Here is a 20768-nt window from a genome sequence, read left to right as displayed (position 1 = left end):
ATATATTTTACAAAAGATCATGTTATTCTGGTATTGAACGGAGAGACTGTCGTAGTGTCGACGATACATAATCTAGTTTCTGAAATAGGATTGCGTCCTTGACCTACAGCGTTGTTCATCTTTGATTTAATGTTGATATAGAAATTGTAGATTTTTTTTCATATTTTAATTAATTTTTAACGAATTTTTGAAACAATTTTGTGTATTAAATGCGAAAAAAATAATTCTTTATGTTTAGAAGTGCATAGTAAGAAAATTGTGATAAATTATAGGAAACTATTTTTTTTTTAATAAAATATTTCAATAATTATTTGAATATTGTATTTTTATATAATTTTTTTTTTTATTTTACACGACTTTTCTATATTATAACAGTCGATTACTATTGTTAACTACAAAAAAAAATTTGCAAAGAAGAGAAGAAAAAAATTAACAAATATCTAATAATTAATTTCTTCGGGAATAGTATTTATTAAATATTTTTGTTGTTTATAAAAAAAGGAAGTACGGTATACAATAAAAAGAGGGACGATATAAATAAAAGGGAAAAAATTGTAAATTTCCATCCGGAAGGTTTCATTTTCTAAACCCCATCTGGAAAAGTCTACTATTTATAAAAGTGTGAATAACAGTTTTTACTTGAGAATATATATTTTTCTCGATTTTTCTTAATTCTCCTCCTCTAGAGACGTACATTTATTTATTAATTATCTATTTATTTATATTTATTAATTGTGTCTAAAAATATATTTAATTTAATTTATTGACGGGACAAGCCGTTATATTTACGTAAATATGTATTTACTATTATACCTATTAATTTCTTTAATAATTATTGTAAATAAAAATAGTAAAAAATAAATAAAATAAAAAATTTATTCATTAAATTAATTAATGTAATTTGTTTCTTTTGTTTCACTGAGAAAACATTAAACTTAAAATTCAAATAGAAAAATAATTTTAAGTGATTTTGTTTAATTAATATCAGTTATTATAAGTTTAATCCCAATATCCTTTATTAATTATAGAAAATATCTACTGCTTTGATTTAAAAATATTATTTGTGTAAATAATTTTATTATTATTAATTCAAAATTCTATTTTGATTTAAACAAAAAATATGTTTACAAATTTTATGTTCGATTAAAGTTTAAATGTTGATTATAAATAATTTAAAATCAACTGTAACTAATTAAATAATTAAAATAAATAAATTAATAATTAAATTTACTAATTAAATTTATTTTCTTTAAATGAGCCAAAAAATATGTTTCAATTTAATTTAACAATGTTTGACACTAGCAAAAATATTTTAAGTTTGATTTAAACGAAATTTGGTTGAATGAAATAAATCTTTTTCTCAGTGATTATTTGTTTGTTAATTTATTTGTCTGTTTGTTATATAACAACAGCAACAAAGTTTGTTTGCCTTTTTTTTTTTTTGTTTGTTTCTCTGATATGCAATTAGTGAAAAATTGATTTATTTATGCAAGGACGAAATGGTGAATCATGAAAATGAAGAAAGTATATACGTATGCATAGATTATCGCGCAGTCACACACAATGACTGTATAGTGAACTATATGTATAATGAATGGCAATGGGCCAAAAAGTGAATTTACTTATCTTTCAAATCAACAATTAAATTTGTTCATCCCCAGGCGCGAAAGACCAATGCTGACGATGGATTGAAGATTTATTGAGCCTTGAACGCCCAGCCTGGGTAACCCAGTGTTGAAGCAGTCTTTATACCACTGTCACTCAATGTTGATTCAGCATTGGACACCAATGTTCGTTCCATGCTCGATTCAAGACTCGGTCAATCTTCGTGAGTGAAGCTCGAACATCTGATCTTAATTCAAGCCTGAATCAATCTTGACAGTTTATTTATTGACATGTGCACTTAAAAATATTAAATATAAATATTTATAAATTAATTAATATTAAAATATTTTTTATGATAATTTTGTATACTATTTAAAAATTATTATTATTATTAAGATATCAAGTGGTAAATAAATATTAATATTTATTTAGTGTATAATATTTATATTAATTATTAATTTATTAATAATAATAATAATAATAATAATAATTATTATTATTATTATTAGGTATTATTATTATTATTATTATTATTATAAGAATAATAATAATTATTATTATTATATTATTTATTATTAGATATTATTAATTATATAAGATTCATATAAATAAAGTTAAATTATATATTATTTTTTTTCTTGCTCAGTGTCAAATTATTGTTTTCAAAGTCCAAGAGTTTCGTTTGTCTGAAAAATTTTCAGTAAAAAAATGTTCATTAGTGTGTAATAAATATTTATGCCTAGTAGTTGTACACTAGGATCAACTGTTTAGTAAATATTATCAAAAAACTATTTTTTGTCAAACGCGTGCGACTAAATGCAAATAACCTTGAGACTTTAGCATTGCCAACTCAAGAGTTGAGTTGGTAATGCTGGAGTTTCAAGGTTATTTGTGTTTAGCTGCGCGTGTTTGCTAAAAAATATTTTTTTGATAATATTTACTAAACAGTTAATCCTAGTGTAAAAACTACTAAGCATAAATATTTATCACTACCTAATGAACATTTTTTTCACTAATAATTTTTCAGATAAACAGTCATAATTTTTCAAAGATAAATATCTTTGAAAATAATAATTTGACACTGTACAAGAAAAAAAATAATATATATAATTTAACTTATAAAATTATCATAAAAAATATTTTAATATTAAAAAATTTATAAATATTTATATTTAATATTGTTCAGTGCACACGGTAATAAAAAGAAAGTGAATATTCTATCAAGATTGACCGAGTCTTTAATCGAGCATGGGACGAACATTGGTGTCCCATGCTGAACAAATATTGAGTGACGCGCCGTATATACAGAATATACGGCGCTGGCATTGAAATAGTAGATTAGGCGAGGTGCCTTCCAGCCTTCTGTGGCCGAGCGGTTTAAATGCGTGCGTTGAGAACTTCCGGTATGCGTTAGGGGCGGGGTACGTGAGTTTCGATCCCACATGCGAGCGAATATTTTTCATTCTTTGTTTTAAGCGTTTATATATAATAATAAATTTGTGTGTTGTGCTGTGAATAAAAAATGTGAATATGTTTGTAAATAATATTAAAAAGTCTGCTGAAAAATCGAGAAAAAAATGTACCGATTAACAGAAAAATTGTTTTCTTTTACTAAAATTATTTTTTTAATATTACTATTTTAAATGACATTTACTGTTAGTAATATATTATTTATATGAAAATGATATAATTATTATAATAGTAACTTAATGCCATTAAATTAACAAACGCATATAATATGAATAAAAATAATAACAATAATATTCATTACTATTATAATAATAATAATTATTATTATTATTATTAATATTATTATTAATATTATATACAATTCATATATTCGTATTATATTGAATGGGCGCGAGAGACGCGTAAATTTGGGAACAGTGGAAGCAGCCTTGTTTCAGTCCTGCATTAGGGTTCCGCAGCATTGATTGAACATTGAACGCGAATCTTCAACAAGGACTGGAGCGTCAGTCTTAAATAAGTGTTACATTATAGCTAGAAACAACCTTCGTTCCGCCGTCCCACCAAGGCTTGATCAATGTTGACCAAGCCTCAACGAAGGTTCCGTAAAGCCTGAATCCACCGTCAGTTCTCACCTGGGTCAGCATATGTGTGTTTCCTGTCTTACATTTTGTCTTTAGTATCTGCCCTGTACAAGTTCTCAGGTCAGCCAAATTGAATTTGGCACGCACTTCGTGTAATGCGATTTGGCCCCATCGTAATTTTGACGTTTCACGGAAATAGTACCATTCTTGTAATTCCCTCCCTTAATCTACATTAATTAATTAATTTTACAATTCATTCTTTTCGAGTTTCGAGCAATTTGCATTTGTTCAAAAAATTTATCCGTCTCTTTGTAATTAGGTATTTTAAAACAGACGGATAAATTTTTGAACAAATGAATTTTTGAACAAACTAATAAAGAATTATTAGATTAAAATTTTTTTTGCCTTATTACTTTTAAATAAATAAATAAATACTGACATTTTTTGTTAAAAAATCATTGTAATTTGAAATAAATTTTTCTACTTCTCTTTTTTGTGATTCTTAGCAAAATATAGCAATTATAATTATTGGTTTTTAATTAAAAATATCAGTGATTTTTTATTTATTTATTTATTTAAAAAAAAGTACGAACAAAATTAAAATTTTTGTTGATGAAAATTCGTAGGTTATAATTTGATATAAATTTGTTTGTTTTCATATTTTTATGTTTATTGCTAAAAAAAATACAGTAATTACAATTATTGCTTTTTAATTAAAAATATCAGGGATTTTTTATTTAAAGAAAAATGAAAACCTATAGAAACCTGTAGAATTAAATTTTCTGAATATTCCAAATAATTTGTGTTACGAATTTGAAATAAATTTTTATGCTTTTTCACTTTTATGTGTTTATTCGCAGAAAAAAAGTATTAATTATTATAATTATGTTTAATTACAGGAAGACATGGTATGTCTTTCGTGTACAGCTACGGGGGAAAGGGTATGTTTGGCAGCCGAGGGTTTCGGAAATCGGCATTGCTTTCTGGAAAACATAGCAGACAAGGTAAAATTAATTTTTTCTTCACCTTAAAAACTGCAAATTTTCTATTTTTTTTACTGTATTTTATATTTTTTGAAAATATTTTTAAAAATCGTTAAAATCGACAAATAATGGATACTTACTTCGTCAAAAATTATTTTTCAAGTAAAATAAAAATTTTACCTTGTAATATTCTACTATTAAAAATATTGTTCAAAATATTGATAAAAATATTGTTCAAAGTATTGATAAAAATATTGTTAAGTAAATTAGTGAAAACTTTTATTAAATACTTTTAAAAATATTGTTTTAAATATTTGTAAATATTTAAAAAATTGTTTAAAATATGACTAAAAATATCTAAAATATTGTTAAAAATATATATTGTCCAAAAGTCTATTGAAAATATTATTCAAAATATTTTGTTAAATAAATTATTTAAAATATTGTTAAAAATATTAATAAAAATATTGTTAAATAAATTATTAAAAATATTGTTAAAAATATTGATAAAAATATTGTTAAATGTATTATTTAAAAAATTTTTTAAAATATGACTAAAACTATCTAAAATATTGTTAGAAATATTATTAATATTAATAATATTAAATATTAAAAATAATTCGACGAAATATTAAAAAATAATATTTTTAATACAACAATGGAAATTTAATATTTAATAACAATATTTTTAATATTGTCGAAACCATAGCATTATTTACAATTCTATTAAAAAATGCTATTACTGAAAATATTGTTAAAAAAATCATGAATATTTTTTTTTAATTTTTCCCAAGTTTTCGAAAAAAAAATTGATGTTTGTTTATTTTTTCAGAATATTCCACCTGATTTGTCACAATGCGTATTTGTAATAGAGCAAGCACTTTCGGTACGAGCACTACAAGAGTTGGTCACGGCTGCTGGGTCTGAGACGGTAAAGTAGCCATAGAATTGTTCCTAACGATTAAAATAGCCACGTGTAGGTGTAATTTCGTTTAAAGTGTACGTTGAACGGACTCAAACTGTCAGAAATTTATAAATTTCTATAAACTATTTTTTTTTAATTCATCCAGTAGCTTATACAGATAAATATTTAATTTTTTTCATATTTTAATTCTTCGCTTCATAATTTTTTTCTAATTTTTTATTTTTATATCGTTGAAAGAAAAAATTTATTTTATTTTGTTTTTCACTTTTATATCGTATGTAAAAATTTTTTTTATTTTATCCTTTTGATTTTTATATCATTGATAGATTTATTTTATTTTATGTTTTCGATTTTTATATTTGTTGACAATTTAGAAAAAAAGTTCCGAAAAAGTTGATAGGAAAAAAAAATATTCTCTGCTGTTGTATAAATTGTAAACATTCATCTCTCGTATTTATTTCCCCTTTTAACTGCACTGTAAACTTAGTACTTGGCCTGATCTGAAAACCGAGTTATTTTTTTATAAAAACAAAAAATAAACATTGCATCTCGAATGTTTTTAGTAATCTTGAGAAAAGGAAACCAGAGTTTCTAATGAGGTTGTTGTATGACAATTTTTATTTTTTGACGGAATATTTTTCTTAACTATTTTAGTCGATTTTCAAAGAATTAAAAACCAAAAATTTGGTAATTTTTTTTATTAACTAATCCATTCTTTCTGTTAAAGAGAATTTTTATCGCTAAAGATATTTTTTTTTTTGTTAATTTCCTTCGTTAGATTTTCTTTGACTTGAATGTAAATTTCTACAGAAATATTTGTTCATTTTTTATTGTTTTTTTTTCTTTTATTTATTTTGTTATTATTTATAATAATACATAAAGAAATTGCAAAAAAATAATAATAAAAATAGAAGTAAAAATACAAAAATAATTTTGTATTTTTACTTCTATTTTTATTATTATTTTTTTGCAATTTCTTTTTGTATTATTATTTGTTTTTTATAGTTATTTATTTTTGTATTAATCACTTTTTTATTATTTCTTTCTGTATTATTATTCACATTTTTATTATTATAATTATTTTTTATTCTTATTTCTTTTTTTATCATTATTTACTTTTTTATTATCAATTATTTTTTTATAGTTAGGTAGTTCGTTTTGCACTCTCTAAATTTGAATTGGTAAAAATGTTTACTAATTATTGTGATTAGTGACTCACTTTTTTGCTTTTGAATTTGTAAATATTACTGATAAATTAGAAATTATTATAATTAATAAATTTTACTAATAAATAAGTAATTATTATAATTAATAAATTTTACTAATAAATAATTAGAAATTACTATTCATTAGTAAAATTTACTAATTTAAAAGCAAAAATTCAGTCACTTATTCAAATTTACAGAGAATTATTTTTTAACTTTTCATTAGTTTTTTTTTTCTTTCTTTTTTTTTATATTATTATTTTTTTCATTAGTTTATTAATTTATAAATAATGATTAAATATATATGTGTTCGTAGTAATTAACGATGTTCGAACATCATCTTCCTTACATTTTTGATGTTTAGAATGTGAGTAATATAATTATTGTATCCTCACTAAAAAATGGGTACTAATATAAATTGCCTTTCATTCATCAAATCGATTACTAAAAATTTATTTTTTATTCACGCAATTATTCTTCTATACATACCATTTCAAATTTAAAAAAAAATCGTACAACAACAACATTTTTATTTATAGTAATTATTAATAAAAGTCCACACTTTTTTTCGAATGCAACGCATGGATCCCTTCCAGTATGTCGCATGTGTCAATTAGAAATCGTATTATATTATTTATTGCCACAGAGTTGTGCAAAAATTTTTTACTCACTTTATGATTTTTATATTTGATTTATTTTTTTTTTTAGTAATAACATTTACACAACTTTTTTATTCTGTTGTTTATAAATTTACTATTTCAAATAATGATGAAATTGATTAATTTTTTCAAAATATTTTTTAAACATTTTTCTTTATTTGAAAAAGTATTTACTTAAGTATTTTTTCATTCGGTTTTTCATAATTAATTATTTATTTATTTTAAAATTTAAAGTAAACGAAAATAATGAAAAAAAAATTTTTTAAACACTTTCGTTTTCATTATTTTTTTATTATCTTTTTTTACTTGATTTATTTATTTTGAAATAATAGATATATTATTTTTTTTATTTATTTATTTATTTTTTTTTTTTGAAGTAATAATATATATTATAGTATTTTTTTTATTCAGTTATTTATAATTTCGAAAAGAATTTGTTCCGCTTTATTGCGATAAGAAATTAGCAATAAAAGAGCAAAAAAATTTCTCATGAATAAAAAAATAAAAAAAAATAATCGTGAATAAAAGGACGATATGCAAATTTTTTTTTAAATATTTCATGTTGAAAAAAAGAGGGCGGAGTATTGTAAACACGCAATACAAGTAAAGATTATTATATGATTCTACATTTTTTCTCTCCTTTTTATTTCGAGTAAAAAATAACTGTACAAATGATGTAGAAAAATTGTTTTCTTATTATTTATATATATATATATATATATATATAATTTTTTATTAATTCTTTTATTTATTTATTTATTTTACAAATTTACGGGCAGTGCCCTTTCGTATTTATTATAGTATATTACCGCAGGCTTAGAAAAAATAGAAACTAGAAAAAAATTAAAATTAGAAAATAAAAAAAATAATTAAATTTATAATTATAAATAAATAAATAAATTTTGCATGACTCTGTACGATACATAAATATATACATAGTGTAGAAAACATGTTTGTATTTACAAAAAAAAATACTTATGAAATGCTTCTAAAATTTTGAATCTTCAAATGAAATTTGGAATACAAATTTTTTTATTATTGTAGTATTAATATTGTATTATTATTTAACGTCAGATTTTGAAAAAAAAATAAAACTTCAATGTGTTTAATTTACATTACTTTTAATTTTTATTACAGTCAGTATTTTTTTAAAAATATTTATGAAAAAGTATTCTCTTTATTTGAAAGTTGAGAACTTTTTAAGCATTTTATATACACAGAAAAAAGCTGAACTCAAAATGAGTCGGAAAAGTGACTCATTTTGAGTTGCAACAAAAATGAGTCCAAGTTTTTTCTGTGTAGTTGAATTAGATTTAGAAACAAAATGTACCATGCAGATGAGAATCCTTGCGTCATTGTTGATCTAACGTAAAATTCCTTTTAACTTATATAAGAATTGTGTTAATAAATTTCATTCCCATTTGTGTTTTTCATTTACAGCAACAAGAAAATTTAGTAAGTATCCTCCCTTTATATGTTTGTAAACTAATCTTTCGAGGATTGAAATTTTTTATAAATATATTTAATTATACATTATGCTAAAAATGTCGAAAAGTTGTTTTTATTATAATATAATTTATTATTATACTAGTAATTAGCAAAATTAATTTTTTTCTTTTAATATCTAGTAATTTAATAGTACTAGTAATACTAGAAATATTAATATTACTAGCAATACTAGTACTATTAATATTACTAGTAACACTGGTACTATTAATATTTCGAGTAATACTAGTAGCATTAATATTACTAGTAACACTAGTACTATTAATATTACTAGTAACACTGGTACTATTAATATTTCGAGTAATACTAGTAGTATTAATATTACTAGTAACACTAGTACTATTATTATTTCTAGTAGTACAATAACTACTAGTAAAGCAGTAATCGATAAAATAAAAAAGACTTTTGACATTTAGCTTCATAAAAACTCTTTTTATTAACAATTCAATTTAAAATAAAATTTATGACTCTGAATATATCTTGTAATGTTTTTAACTAAATCAGATAAATTTGAATTCTCCTGGAAAGATTAATGGAAATTGTAAAGTACATGTGTTATCTGGTGTAACTAACATCTAATCAATTTTTGCTGCTTGTAAGTTACGTGTTTGGTAGAGTAGTATTAGTGAAAAAAACCGACACTGGTCAGACAACGCTATACATTTTTTATTTCTCTTTCTTTATGTTCCTTATGATTCTCAATTTTTCACTTCTTTCTTTCCTTTAATTTTCAAAACACTACTTTTTACGTGAATTTATCAAAAAAAAAAATCATTTACAAAATCTAAAAAAGAAAACAAAAAATCGAATTTAAAAAAATTAATTAAAAATAATCGTAGAGAAAAAATTATTTATGGCAAAAAAGGAATTTATAGGTAAAATCTATTCTTACTTTCTGTAGTTTTTTTCTTTTTTTGTTATTTTAGTTTTTACAAATACGCTGAAAGAGAAAAATTTATTTGATTCAAATAACCGATTACTTGTCTAGGTATTTATTGAAGAAATATTTTCTTAAATCAAATAATTTTTATATTTAAATCAAGTATATATTAATTGTAATCAAATATATATTGACTTGAATCAAATAAATATTGACTTGAATCAAATAAATATTTACTTGAATCAAATAAATATCTACTGGAATCAGATAAATTTTTACTTGAAGGAAATAAATGTTTACTTGAAGGAAATAAATATTTACTTGAATCAAATAATTTGTATTGAAATCGAATAAAAATGTATTTGAACCAACTATTTTAGTATTTGAGACAAATAAAATTTATTCAATTTCAATAGAAATTATTTGATTCAAGTAAATATTTATTTGATAACAGACAACTAATCGTTTTTTGAATTAAAGAAATTTTTTTTTAGTGTCTAAAATGCAATTTTGTTGATAACAATTTTTTTATTCTCTTCTTATTAATATATAATTATTAAATATTATATTCAGTATTATAATTTATTCAGTATAATTATTTATTTATTTTTATTATTAACATTGTCATTATTATTATGATTGTTATTATTATTGTTATTTTTAGTATTATTATTAAATTATAATAAATTAGGTATATACATTAATTTTTTTTCTTGTATTAATTTTCTTTTTCAGAATTTCTATCTCAATTTTATTCACAAACATCTACATTTTGTGTAACATTTTGTATAACACTGTAATATCGATTTTCCATCAAAAATGATGGTTTGTTTATACGGAAATTAGCTGTCATTTAATTAAATTGATCTTTACAGGACAATATTAAATTTTCAATCTTGTTTCTCTTTAACATACATTCAGTTTTGTCTGACGAAAAATCATGATTCAGTTTAATTTTGAATTTTTTTTTTTTCTCTACTAAATTTTTTATCGGTTAAATTTCAAAAACAAAAAATTCTTATGAAAAATTAAGAATACACTATACGTAAATATAAATTATTTTTTAATTTAGATTTTTAAATTATTAAACGCAAATGTAACAGGGAAAATTTTGTTCACATTACTTGCGAGTAAAACTGTATTATTGTTCATTTTATTGTTACTCGCAAGTTTATTTCACAATGAAAAGCTGAATCATAATGGAGCGGAAATTGTGTATTCCGTGTGTAAATCACGAAAGTGATGTGCGAATATTTTATGCACAATAGAAAGTAGATTAACTGCTTAATTAAGTTTATTATTATGGCCTTCTCTTATATAATGAGTATAAACTAATTACGTAATTATTGTCAAAAATTAAAAATGTATTTTTTTAATCAAAAAATTTGATTTTTTGTTTATTTTTTTTTTTAATTAATTCTTTTTTGTATTTTTAAATTAATTTTTTTTTCTAAATTTTATTACATAATTTTTATTATTCTTTAATACCTTTTTTTTACTTTTCTCTACTTTTCTTTACTTTTCTTTACTCTTTTTACTTTTATTACTCTTTTTCTTTTTCTACTTTGCTACTTTAATAATTTACTACTCTTACTTTAGAAAAAATTATTCAATTAATTGTAGTTTAAAATTAAAAAATTATTTCTTCTTATTACTTTTTTACATTTTTTTTTCCTTTAGAAAACCGCTTTAATTAATTGTAGTTTTTATGAAAATAATTTTAGTTCTCGAATATACCTATTACACATATTTTTTAATTAATTTTTATATCTTTCTATTTTTTAATTGTTAATTTTATTTATTTTTATTTATTTTTATTTATTGATTATTCAACTATTAAAATTGATTTTTATTTGTAAAAAATATTGAAAAATGGATATTTTTCGCTAAGTAATATTTTTTAAATTGATTTTTATTGCGAAAATTCTCAAAGAATATTAAATTAATATTGATTAAATGGCAAGTAAATATTTTTAAAAGAACAACAAATTTTTCAATTATATTTTTTTTTTAATATTTTGTTAATATTTCGTTTTTAGGGCAAGGGCACAGGATCAGGACACAGAACATTGCTTTACGGTAATGCAATTCTTCTCAGGCATCTTAACAGTGATATGGTGAGAAAAAATTGAATTCATTATCAATAATATTTAGTGATTAATTCTAATAACACTGTGCAACACATTTTTCTTTCCCGGTTGGCTCTTGTGCTAAATGATAGTACAAATAAACAGTAATTTAACCCTCCAAGGGTTTTTGAAATGTAGCTCAAATTTATTTTTTATAAACTTTTGAACTTATGCTCATTTTTGTGAAATTTTCAAAAATTTTTTTTTTTTGCTATATTTAAGTAGAAATATGAATTAAGTAATGAGTAAAATATAAGTATTAAATAAATTCTAATTAAAAAGGTGTAATTATAGTACTTAATTGGAAAAATGATTATAAAAGCTAATTTATCGAATTTTTCTGTATTTTTTTAACAATTTTTTTATAACCATAATGTAAATAAATAATAATATTTAAATTGTTTAACGATTTTTCCAAGGAAAAAATATTCAAAACAATTTTTTTAAACAATCTATTTTTAAAATTATATATCACAAAAGGTGCAAAATTTTTTAAAAATATCACAAATTGTAACTTGAAATTTAAAATTTCATAAAATAATGAAATGAACTAAGTTTGCAAAATCCTTTTGGGGTTTCATTATTGCATACATTTACTTCAATTTAAGCCTACACTTATTTGGGAAAGAAACAATAAACTGAAAATTGTTGCACAGTGTAATTATTTATTAATTGTAGTTTATAATAGTACAACTGAAATAATTAAAAAGTGAAAAAATTCGAAAATTATGAAAAATGATAGAAATTACTTTTATTTGAAAGTGTAATGTTTAATTTTAATAAAAATTAAATATTAAACAATTTATTGAAATTATAAATAAACAATTTAATAAATTAAAAAAAAAATTTAATTTTAATACAAAATGAGATTTTATTTTAATAAAAAATATTTCAATAAAATTAATAATTAATTTTAATAATTAATTACAAACTCACGATTTAAATATTCTTTTATGGAAAATAATTGAACATAGGTATTTATTTTCTTATATTTAGTTTTGATATTCTTGTCAGAATTCTTATTTTCAAGGAATTTTTTTTTCCTTTTTGAGTGATAATTTTTTGAATTGATTTTCTAGAATATAAAATTTATAGAGTTTCCTGTAATTAAAAATCTGTAACTTTTTCTATTTTCTTTCAGTACTTAGCGTGTCTATCCACGAGTTCCTCAAACGATAAGCTTGCTTTTGATGTCGGTTTACAGGAGCACTCTCAAGGTAATTTTTTCTCAATCCTTAATTTATCTAATTAAAAAATTCTTATTTTCAATATTAAAACAAAAAATTTATTATTTATTTATTATTATTTATAATTTTATAGTTTATTTCTTTTTATTATTTATTTGTTATTTATTCATTATCATTTATTTAGTATTTTATTTATTACTGTTCATTTTCTTCTATTTATTTATTTATTATTTCTTCATTACTATTTATTTAATATTTTATTTATTACTGTTTATTTTGTTGGCCTTTTTATTTATTTATTATTATTTATTTACTATCGTTTAACTAATTTATTTTTATCTATTTTTTATTACACTGAAAAAAATGTATTTGGTTCAAATAATCGATTACTTGTCTATTAGCAAATATTTATTTTCTTGAATTAAATAAATTATAATCGAACCAATAATTTCAATATTTGAAGCAAATAGATACAATTTAATTGATTTAAATAAAAATTATTTGATTCAAGTAAATATTTATTTGACTCAAGTAAATATTTATTTGGTAATAAGCAGGTAATCAGTTATTTGAATCAAATTTTTTTTTTTGTTATTTTATTCATTATTAATTTAAAGTGCAAAATAAATAATAAATAATTCTTTTAATAATTTTTCTTCTTCTTTCTCAAATTTCAGGAGAGGCTTGCTGGTGGACTGTGCATCCGGCTTCGAAACAAAGATCAGAGGGAGAAAAAGTTCGTGTCGGCGACGATTTAATTCTCGTGTCAGTCGCCACTGAAAGATATTTGGTATAAATTGTTTATTTACTAAAAACGATATAAATGAAATTTTTTTTTAGATTTAAAACAATAATAAATACTGAAGAAAATAAATTGTTTTTTCTCTCTTTTTTTCAGCACACGACGAAAGAAAATAATTTATCAGTAGTAAACGCTTCCTTCCATGTAACACATTGGTCCGTTCAACCTTATGGAACTGGAATAAGTCGAATGAAATATGTTGGTTACGTGTTTGGAGGAGACGTCCTTAGGTTTTTTCACGGCGGTGACGAATGCCTCACGATACCTTCGACGTGGAGTACGGCTCCTAATCAAAAGTACAAATTTATTATTTATTTCAATATTTATTATTTTTTTAATATTTGTTAAATTATTTCACTATAATTAAATATTCCTTTGGATTAATAAATTCAAATATTTTTTTAAATAAATAGATTCAAATATTTATTGAAATTAATAGATTCAAATATTTATTGAAATTAATAGATTCAAATATTTATTGCAATGAATAAATTCAAATATTTTTTGAAGTAAATAAATTTAAATATTTATTGAAATTAATAGATTCAAATATTTATTGAAATTAATGGATTCAAATATTTATTGAAATGAATAAATTCAAATATTTATTGCAATGAATAAATTCAAATATTTATTTTGAAATTAATATATATTTTTCTAATTCTCTGAAAATTTGCAGTATGGTTATTTACGAAGGAGGAAGTGTTATGAGTCAAGCTCGATCCCTGTGGCGATTGGAACTCGCGAGGACAAAATGGTCCGGTGGCTTTATTAACTGGATGCATCCAATGAGAATTAGACATTTAACCACTGGACGCTATTTGGGTGTTAATGAAACAAATAATGAACTTTATCTCGTTGACAAGTAATAATCTGACAAAAAATTAATCACTTTTACTATTTTTTCACTATACAATCAATTCTATAAATTTTGTATAGAAGAAAATCTCTTTTTTTATTTTTTATCAAATGTTTTTTGTATTAAATTTTTTTTTTTTTTTGCTAAGTTCAATTGTACTATTAATTTATTTATTGTTAAGTATTTTGTGCTAAAGAATTTGAGCCTGAAAATGAACCAATAAATAAATAAACTCAGTGTAAACTTAAATTAATTTATTATTTATTTTTAATAAAATAAAATTTTTAATTAAATTTTTGGATAAATTAAAAATTATATTTTTTTTAAATTCAAAACAGTAGTTTTAAATAAATTGAACTATGTAGAAATTGAGAATTTAATTAGAGTATTTTATTTCCCTTTTACAGAAAAGAGGCAACCACTGATATATGTAATTTTTTACTACGCCAAGAAAAAGATGATCAAAAAGTTGCCCTCGAGGACAAAGACCTGGAAGTTATTGGATTGCCAATTATCAAATATGGAGATTCGACTGTTATCATGCAACATGCACAAACGAGCCTTTGGGTGTCTTACAAGGTGAATTATTCAATACAGAAAAAAAAAAGAATTAAAATTTCGAAAAATTGTAAAAAATCACTGCTGTTAATTTTTTTTTCTATTTTTCTCCCTATTTTTTTTTTTATTAATTGTATTTGTTTGCAGTCATACGAAACGAAAAAGAAAGGCGTTGGAAAAGTTGAAGAAAAACAGGCAGTTCTGCAAGAGGAAGGAAAAATGGACGACGGTCTTGATTTTTCCCGATCACAAGAGGAGGAATCGAGAACTGCCAGAGTAATTAGAAAATGCAGTAGTCTTTTCACACAATTCATCACGTAAGAATAGCTCACTTTTACTACCATTTAATAATTATCATAATTACTATCATAATAATACCACAATACATACGACGATAATAATTATTAAAGCAAAATATTTTATTTAATTAAATTCATTTTTTGAATCCTAAAAAAATTAAAAACTAATGTAGGCAAAATTTTTGTTCTCTTATTTTTAACAAAATTAGAAAAAATCGACTTAAAGAGTTTTAGTTCATATTTCAATACATTTTCTTTTTCCCTACCCATAGGCTTTGAATTTTTGAATGATAAAATTGGAGAAATACAAAAAAATATATTTTTTTTTATAGTGGACTAGAAACGCTGCAGGTTGATCGAAGGGCTTCGCAGTTTTTCAAAAATGTAAATCTCAACGAAATGGTTATGTGCCTCGAGGATTTGATCAATTACTTTGCTCAACCTGAAGATGATATGGGTAGAAATTTTCAGATTTAAGAAAAACAATTCTTTTCCGAACATCATTCAGTACCATTTCTTTTATTTCTATTTTCAATTTATTTATTCGTTTATTTATTCATTTATTTACTCGTTTATTTATTCTTTCATTTACTCGTTTATTTATTCATTCATTTATTTATTTACTTGTTCATTCATTTATTTATTTAAACTGAACCTGCATTTTTGTACATTGTCCTTTTTCTTATTTTAGAACATGAGGAAAAGCAAAATAAGATTCGTGCCTTAAGAAATCGTCAGGACCTGTTTCAAGAGGAGGGAATTTTGAATCTTATTTTAGAAGCCATTGATAAAATAAATGTCATCACATCTCAAGGATTTTTGGTATCACTTTCTGGCGATGAAAGTGGACAATCATGGGACCAAATATCTGGTTATCTGTATCAATTATTGGCAGCCATTATTAAAGGCAATCACACGAATTGTGCACAATTTGCAAATAGCAATCGTCTTAATTGGCTCTTCAGTCGATTAGGTTCTCAGGCATCAAGCGAGGGAACTGGAATGTTGGATGTACTACATTGCGTGCTTATTGACTCGCCAGAAGCATTAAACATGATGAGGGTAATTATAATAATTTTTGACAGTAATGTCATCTTGTTGACTAGTGGGTTTTTCTTTCAATTTTAGCATTTTCAGTAATTTTTTTTTTTAATATTTGTAACTTTTCAATGTGTGTTCTATTATTTTTAGTTGTGTTTTTAATTTTCATTAGGTTTTACTATTTTTAATAGTTTTTATTTTTATTTGTTTTCATTTTTAATCACAATTCTCTATTTTTAATTGTGTTTTTATTTTTAATTAGGTTTTTCTATTTTTTACTGCGGTTTTCTGTTTTTAATTTTATTTCTCTATTTTTAATTGTTTTTCTTTTCATTTTTAATTACGTTTTTCTATTTTTAATCACATTTCTCGATTTTTAATTGTGTTTTTTCATTTTAAATTACGTTTTTCTATTTTTAATTATGTTTTTCTATTTTTAATTAAATTTTTCTATTTTTATGTATTTTTCCGTTTTTAATTACGTTTTTCTATTTTTAATTACATTTCTGCATTTTTAATTGTGTTTTTTCATTTTAAATTACATTTTTCTATTTTTAATTAAATTTCTCCATTTTTAATTGTGATTTTTCATTTTAAATTACGTTTTTCTATTTTTAATTACGTTTTTCTATTTTTAATTGCATTTTTCTATTTTGAAATACATTTTTATATTTTTAATTGTGTTTTTCCGTTTTTAATTACGTTTTTCTATTTTTAATTACATTTCTCTATTTTTAATTGTGTTTTTTCATTTTAAATTACGTTTTTCTATTTTTAATTGCATTTTTCTATTTGGAACTACGTTTTTTTATTTTTAATTGTGTTTTTCCGTTTTTAATTACGTTTTTCTATTTTTAATTACATTTTTCCATTTTTAATTGTGTTTTTTCATTTTAAATTACGTTTTCCTTTTTTTAACGGTGTTTTGATTTTTAGTTTCCTTTTTTATTGTTTAATTTAATTTAATTTAATATTTATTGAAATAAATCCTACAGTCTCGAAGACCAAATTACAGGATTATCGTTAAAAATCAGAGAAAAGTCATGAAAAATTAGTATAGTCAAGGAAATCAGGGAAATGGCAGAGGATTTTATTAAAAGTATGGGGAAATATCAAATTTCTAGAATTATTATCAAAATTCCGGTTTTTTCTATAAAAACATATTTTTGTAAAACTTAAAAATTTTGAATTCTCTTTAAATTTTTTTTTTACTTTTAAAGCTTTATAATCACAATGAATTTTAGAATAATGCTATGATTTTTTTCTTATTTCTGTAAATAATTCAATTCATTTTAAATAATTAAATTCTAGATTAACTTTTTCAATGTCATTAATTATGATAATTAATTTAAAAAAGATTTTTCGAAAATTTCAATTGCTATGGAAAAATTACTAATAATTTAATATTTCTAAGAAAATTATTCAAATTTTGAAATAAATTTTGTTTAAAATTTGTAAAAAATTAGATTTGAGAAAAATTTTAATTCAATTTTTTTAAAAATATTTGAATGTTTTAAATAAAATTTATTGAAGAATCATCAAATTAAGTGAAATTTTGTGAAATAAAATTGAAAATAATTAAATTTGTTAAGAAATTTTATTAGAGATTTTTAGAATATCTAATATTTGAGGAGTTTTAATTTAATAATTTGTTATTATTATTTTATTTTTCAGTAATTGTCTTTTAACTAACAATCAGTTTTGATTTTTAGTTTTAGATTTTTAAATTTAATTTAATTTTAGATTTTTAAAATCGTTGCAGATTTCAGTCTTATCAATAAACTGTCAAAAATTGCATCTAAAATAACTTAAGTTCGAAAGAGTTACAATTACAATTTTTATCTAATTAGTTAATTTTAAGAAGATTTAAATTAAAAATTTTGTCTAAAAATTGAATTTTCGAAAAATTCCATTTAAAATTCCAAAAGTAATTGTTCTAAATATTTCAGATCTATTTATGAAAGTCAAGTGCATTTTTATAAATAGGTAGTTAAAATTTTTTTTAAATAATTGAAATTTTCTAATATTCCATTAAAGATAATTAAATCTTTGAAGAATTTTATTGAAATTTTTGAAAACAATCGAAAGAAGTTAGTTATGAACAAGTAATTGAAATTTTTTGAAATAATTTAAGTTTTCTGATATTCTATTAAATATAATTGAATTTTGGAAGAATTGTATTGAAATTCTCGAAAATAATCGAAGAAAGTTCATTATAAAAATTGATTTTGTTTTTAAAATATGTAGACACCCTTAAAATTTCAAAATAAAATTTTCTCCTATAAAAATAATAATTTTTTTATAATTTAACTCCCATTAGATTTTTTTTACAAGGTTCAGGGAAAAAGTAGAATTTTTGTCTTGAAATTAGGGAGAAATCAGGAGAAGAAAAAATGGAATTTTCGTAGCAACTACGTTTTTTCTATTTTTAATTACGTTTTTCTATTTTTAATAGCGTTTTTCTATTTTTTATTGCATTTTCCCATTTTGAATAAAATTTTTCTTCTTTTAATTGTATTTTTCTATTTTTAATTAAATTTTTCTATTTTTAATTACACTTTTCCATTTTTAATTACACTCTTCAATTTTTAATTACGTTTTTCCATTTTTCAGGACGAGCACATCAAGGTGATAATATCCCTTCTGGAAAAACATGGAAGAGATCCAAAAGTCCTGGACGTACTCTGCTCCCTATGCGTGGGTAATGGAGTAGCAGTCCGTTCGTCACAGAACAATATTTGCGATTTTCTTCTACCCGGAAAGAATCTATTATTACAGACACAATTGGTCGATCATGTGGCGAGTGTGAGGCCAAATATATTCGTGGGCAGAGTCGAGGGCTCGGCACTCTATCAAAAATGGTATTTCGAAGTGACAGTCGATCATATCGAGCAGACAACACACATGATGCCACATTTGAGAATCGGTTGGGCGAATACCGCCGGTTACGTTCCATATCCAGGTGGTGGTGAAAAATGGGGTGGCAATGGAGTCGGTGACGATCTCTATTCATTTGGTTTCGATGGCTCCTACCTTTGGACGGGTGGAAGAAAAACTCGCGTCATAGATGACTCAACCGAGCCGTTCATAAAAAAAACGGATGTAATTGGATGTTCCCTGGATTTAACAGTACCGGTCATTAATTTTGCCTTCAACGGAATACCCATAAATGGCTCATTTCGAAATTTCAATCTCGACGGAATGTTCTTTCCTGTTATAAGTTGCTCGTCGAAATTGTCTTGTAGATTTCTACTTGGCGGTGATCACGGGAGACTTAAATTCGAACCACCTGAGGAGTTCTCGCCATTGGTTGAGAGTCTCCTACCGCAGCAAATTCTCTCGTTGGATCCTTGTTTCTATTTTGGAAATATGGGCAAAGTGGTGATTGCTGGTCCATGGCTTGTTGAGGATGACACTGCTTTTGTGCCGGCGCCAGTTGACACGGCGATGATCAATTTACCGGGTTATGTTGAACAGATAAGGGACAAATTGGCGGAAAATATTCACGAAATGTGGGCTATGAATAAAATCGAAGCGGGATGGATTTTCGGTGAGCAGAGGGATGATATGAATAAAATTCATCCTTGTATTGTACAGTTTGAGAGATTACCGGCGGCTGAGAAGAGATATGACACGCAGTTGGCTGTTCAAACGCTGAAGACAATTCTTGCCTTGGGTTATTATATAACGATGGATAAACCTCCCTCGAGAATTAAGACGCTGAGGTTGCCGAATGAACCTTTTTTACAGAGCAGTGGATATAAGCCGGCGCCCCTTGATTTGAGTGCAATTACCTTGACTCCAAAAATGGAGGAACTTGTCGATGAGTTGGCGGAGAATACGCATAATTTGTGGGCTAAGGAGAGAATCAGTCAGGGCTGGACTTATGGACTTAATGAAGATTCCGAAATGAGACGGAGTCCGCATCTTGTTCCCTATCCTAAAGTCGATGATGCGATTAAGAAAGCTAATCGTGACACTGCCAGTGAAACTGTGAGAACTTTACTCGTTTATGGATACATGTTGGATCCACCGACTGGAGAACAGCACGAGGGTATATTTTTCTCTTTTCTCAATCT

General features: G+C 23.2%; 1 protein-coding gene across 17 annotated transcripts in view; it reads left to right on the top strand.

Annotated features, from left to right (window-relative positions):
- LOC122498279 (ryanodine receptor) overlaps positions 1-20768 on the top strand; it is a 73821-nt gene that overhangs the window by 13189 nt on the left and 39864 nt on the right. For 13 of the 17 annotated variants that reach the window (XM_043605958.1, XM_043605954.1, XM_043605957.1 and 10 more), the window contains exons 3-15: positions 4556-4660; positions 5472-5570; positions 8869-8883; positions 11854-11931; positions 13085-13160; positions 13808-13920; positions 14029-14228; positions 14612-14797; positions 15199-15370; positions 15497-15666; positions 15981-16105; positions 16340-16710; positions 19303-20743. In XM_043605958.1, coding sequence (XP_043461893.1) covers positions 4556-4660; positions 5472-5570; positions 8869-8883; positions 11854-11931; positions 13085-13160; positions 13808-13920; positions 14029-14228; positions 14612-14797; positions 15199-15370; positions 15497-15666; positions 15981-16105; positions 16340-16710; positions 19303-20743 — 3151 coding nt within the window. The remainder of the gene's footprint in view (positions 1-4555; positions 4661-5471; positions 5571-8868; positions 8884-11853; positions 11932-13084; positions 13161-13807; positions 13921-14028; positions 14229-14611; positions 14798-15198; positions 15371-15496; positions 15667-15980; positions 16106-16339; positions 16711-19302; positions 20744-20768) is intronic. The other 4 variants (XM_043605963.1, XM_043605962.1, XM_043605965.1 and 1 more) reach the window with 1 other exon arrangement.

The sequence above is a fragment of the Leptopilina heterotoma genome, unplaced genomic scaffold (assembly GCF_015476425.1).
Source record: "Leptopilina heterotoma isolate Lh14 unplaced genomic scaffold, ASM1547642v1 Lhet_144, whole genome shotgun sequence".
Lineage (NCBI taxonomy): Eukaryota > Metazoa > Arthropoda > Insecta > Hymenoptera > Figitidae > Leptopilina > Leptopilina heterotoma.
Note: the sequence above shows the minus strand (reverse complement) of the source record. Positions and strands in the feature narration are given on the sequence as shown.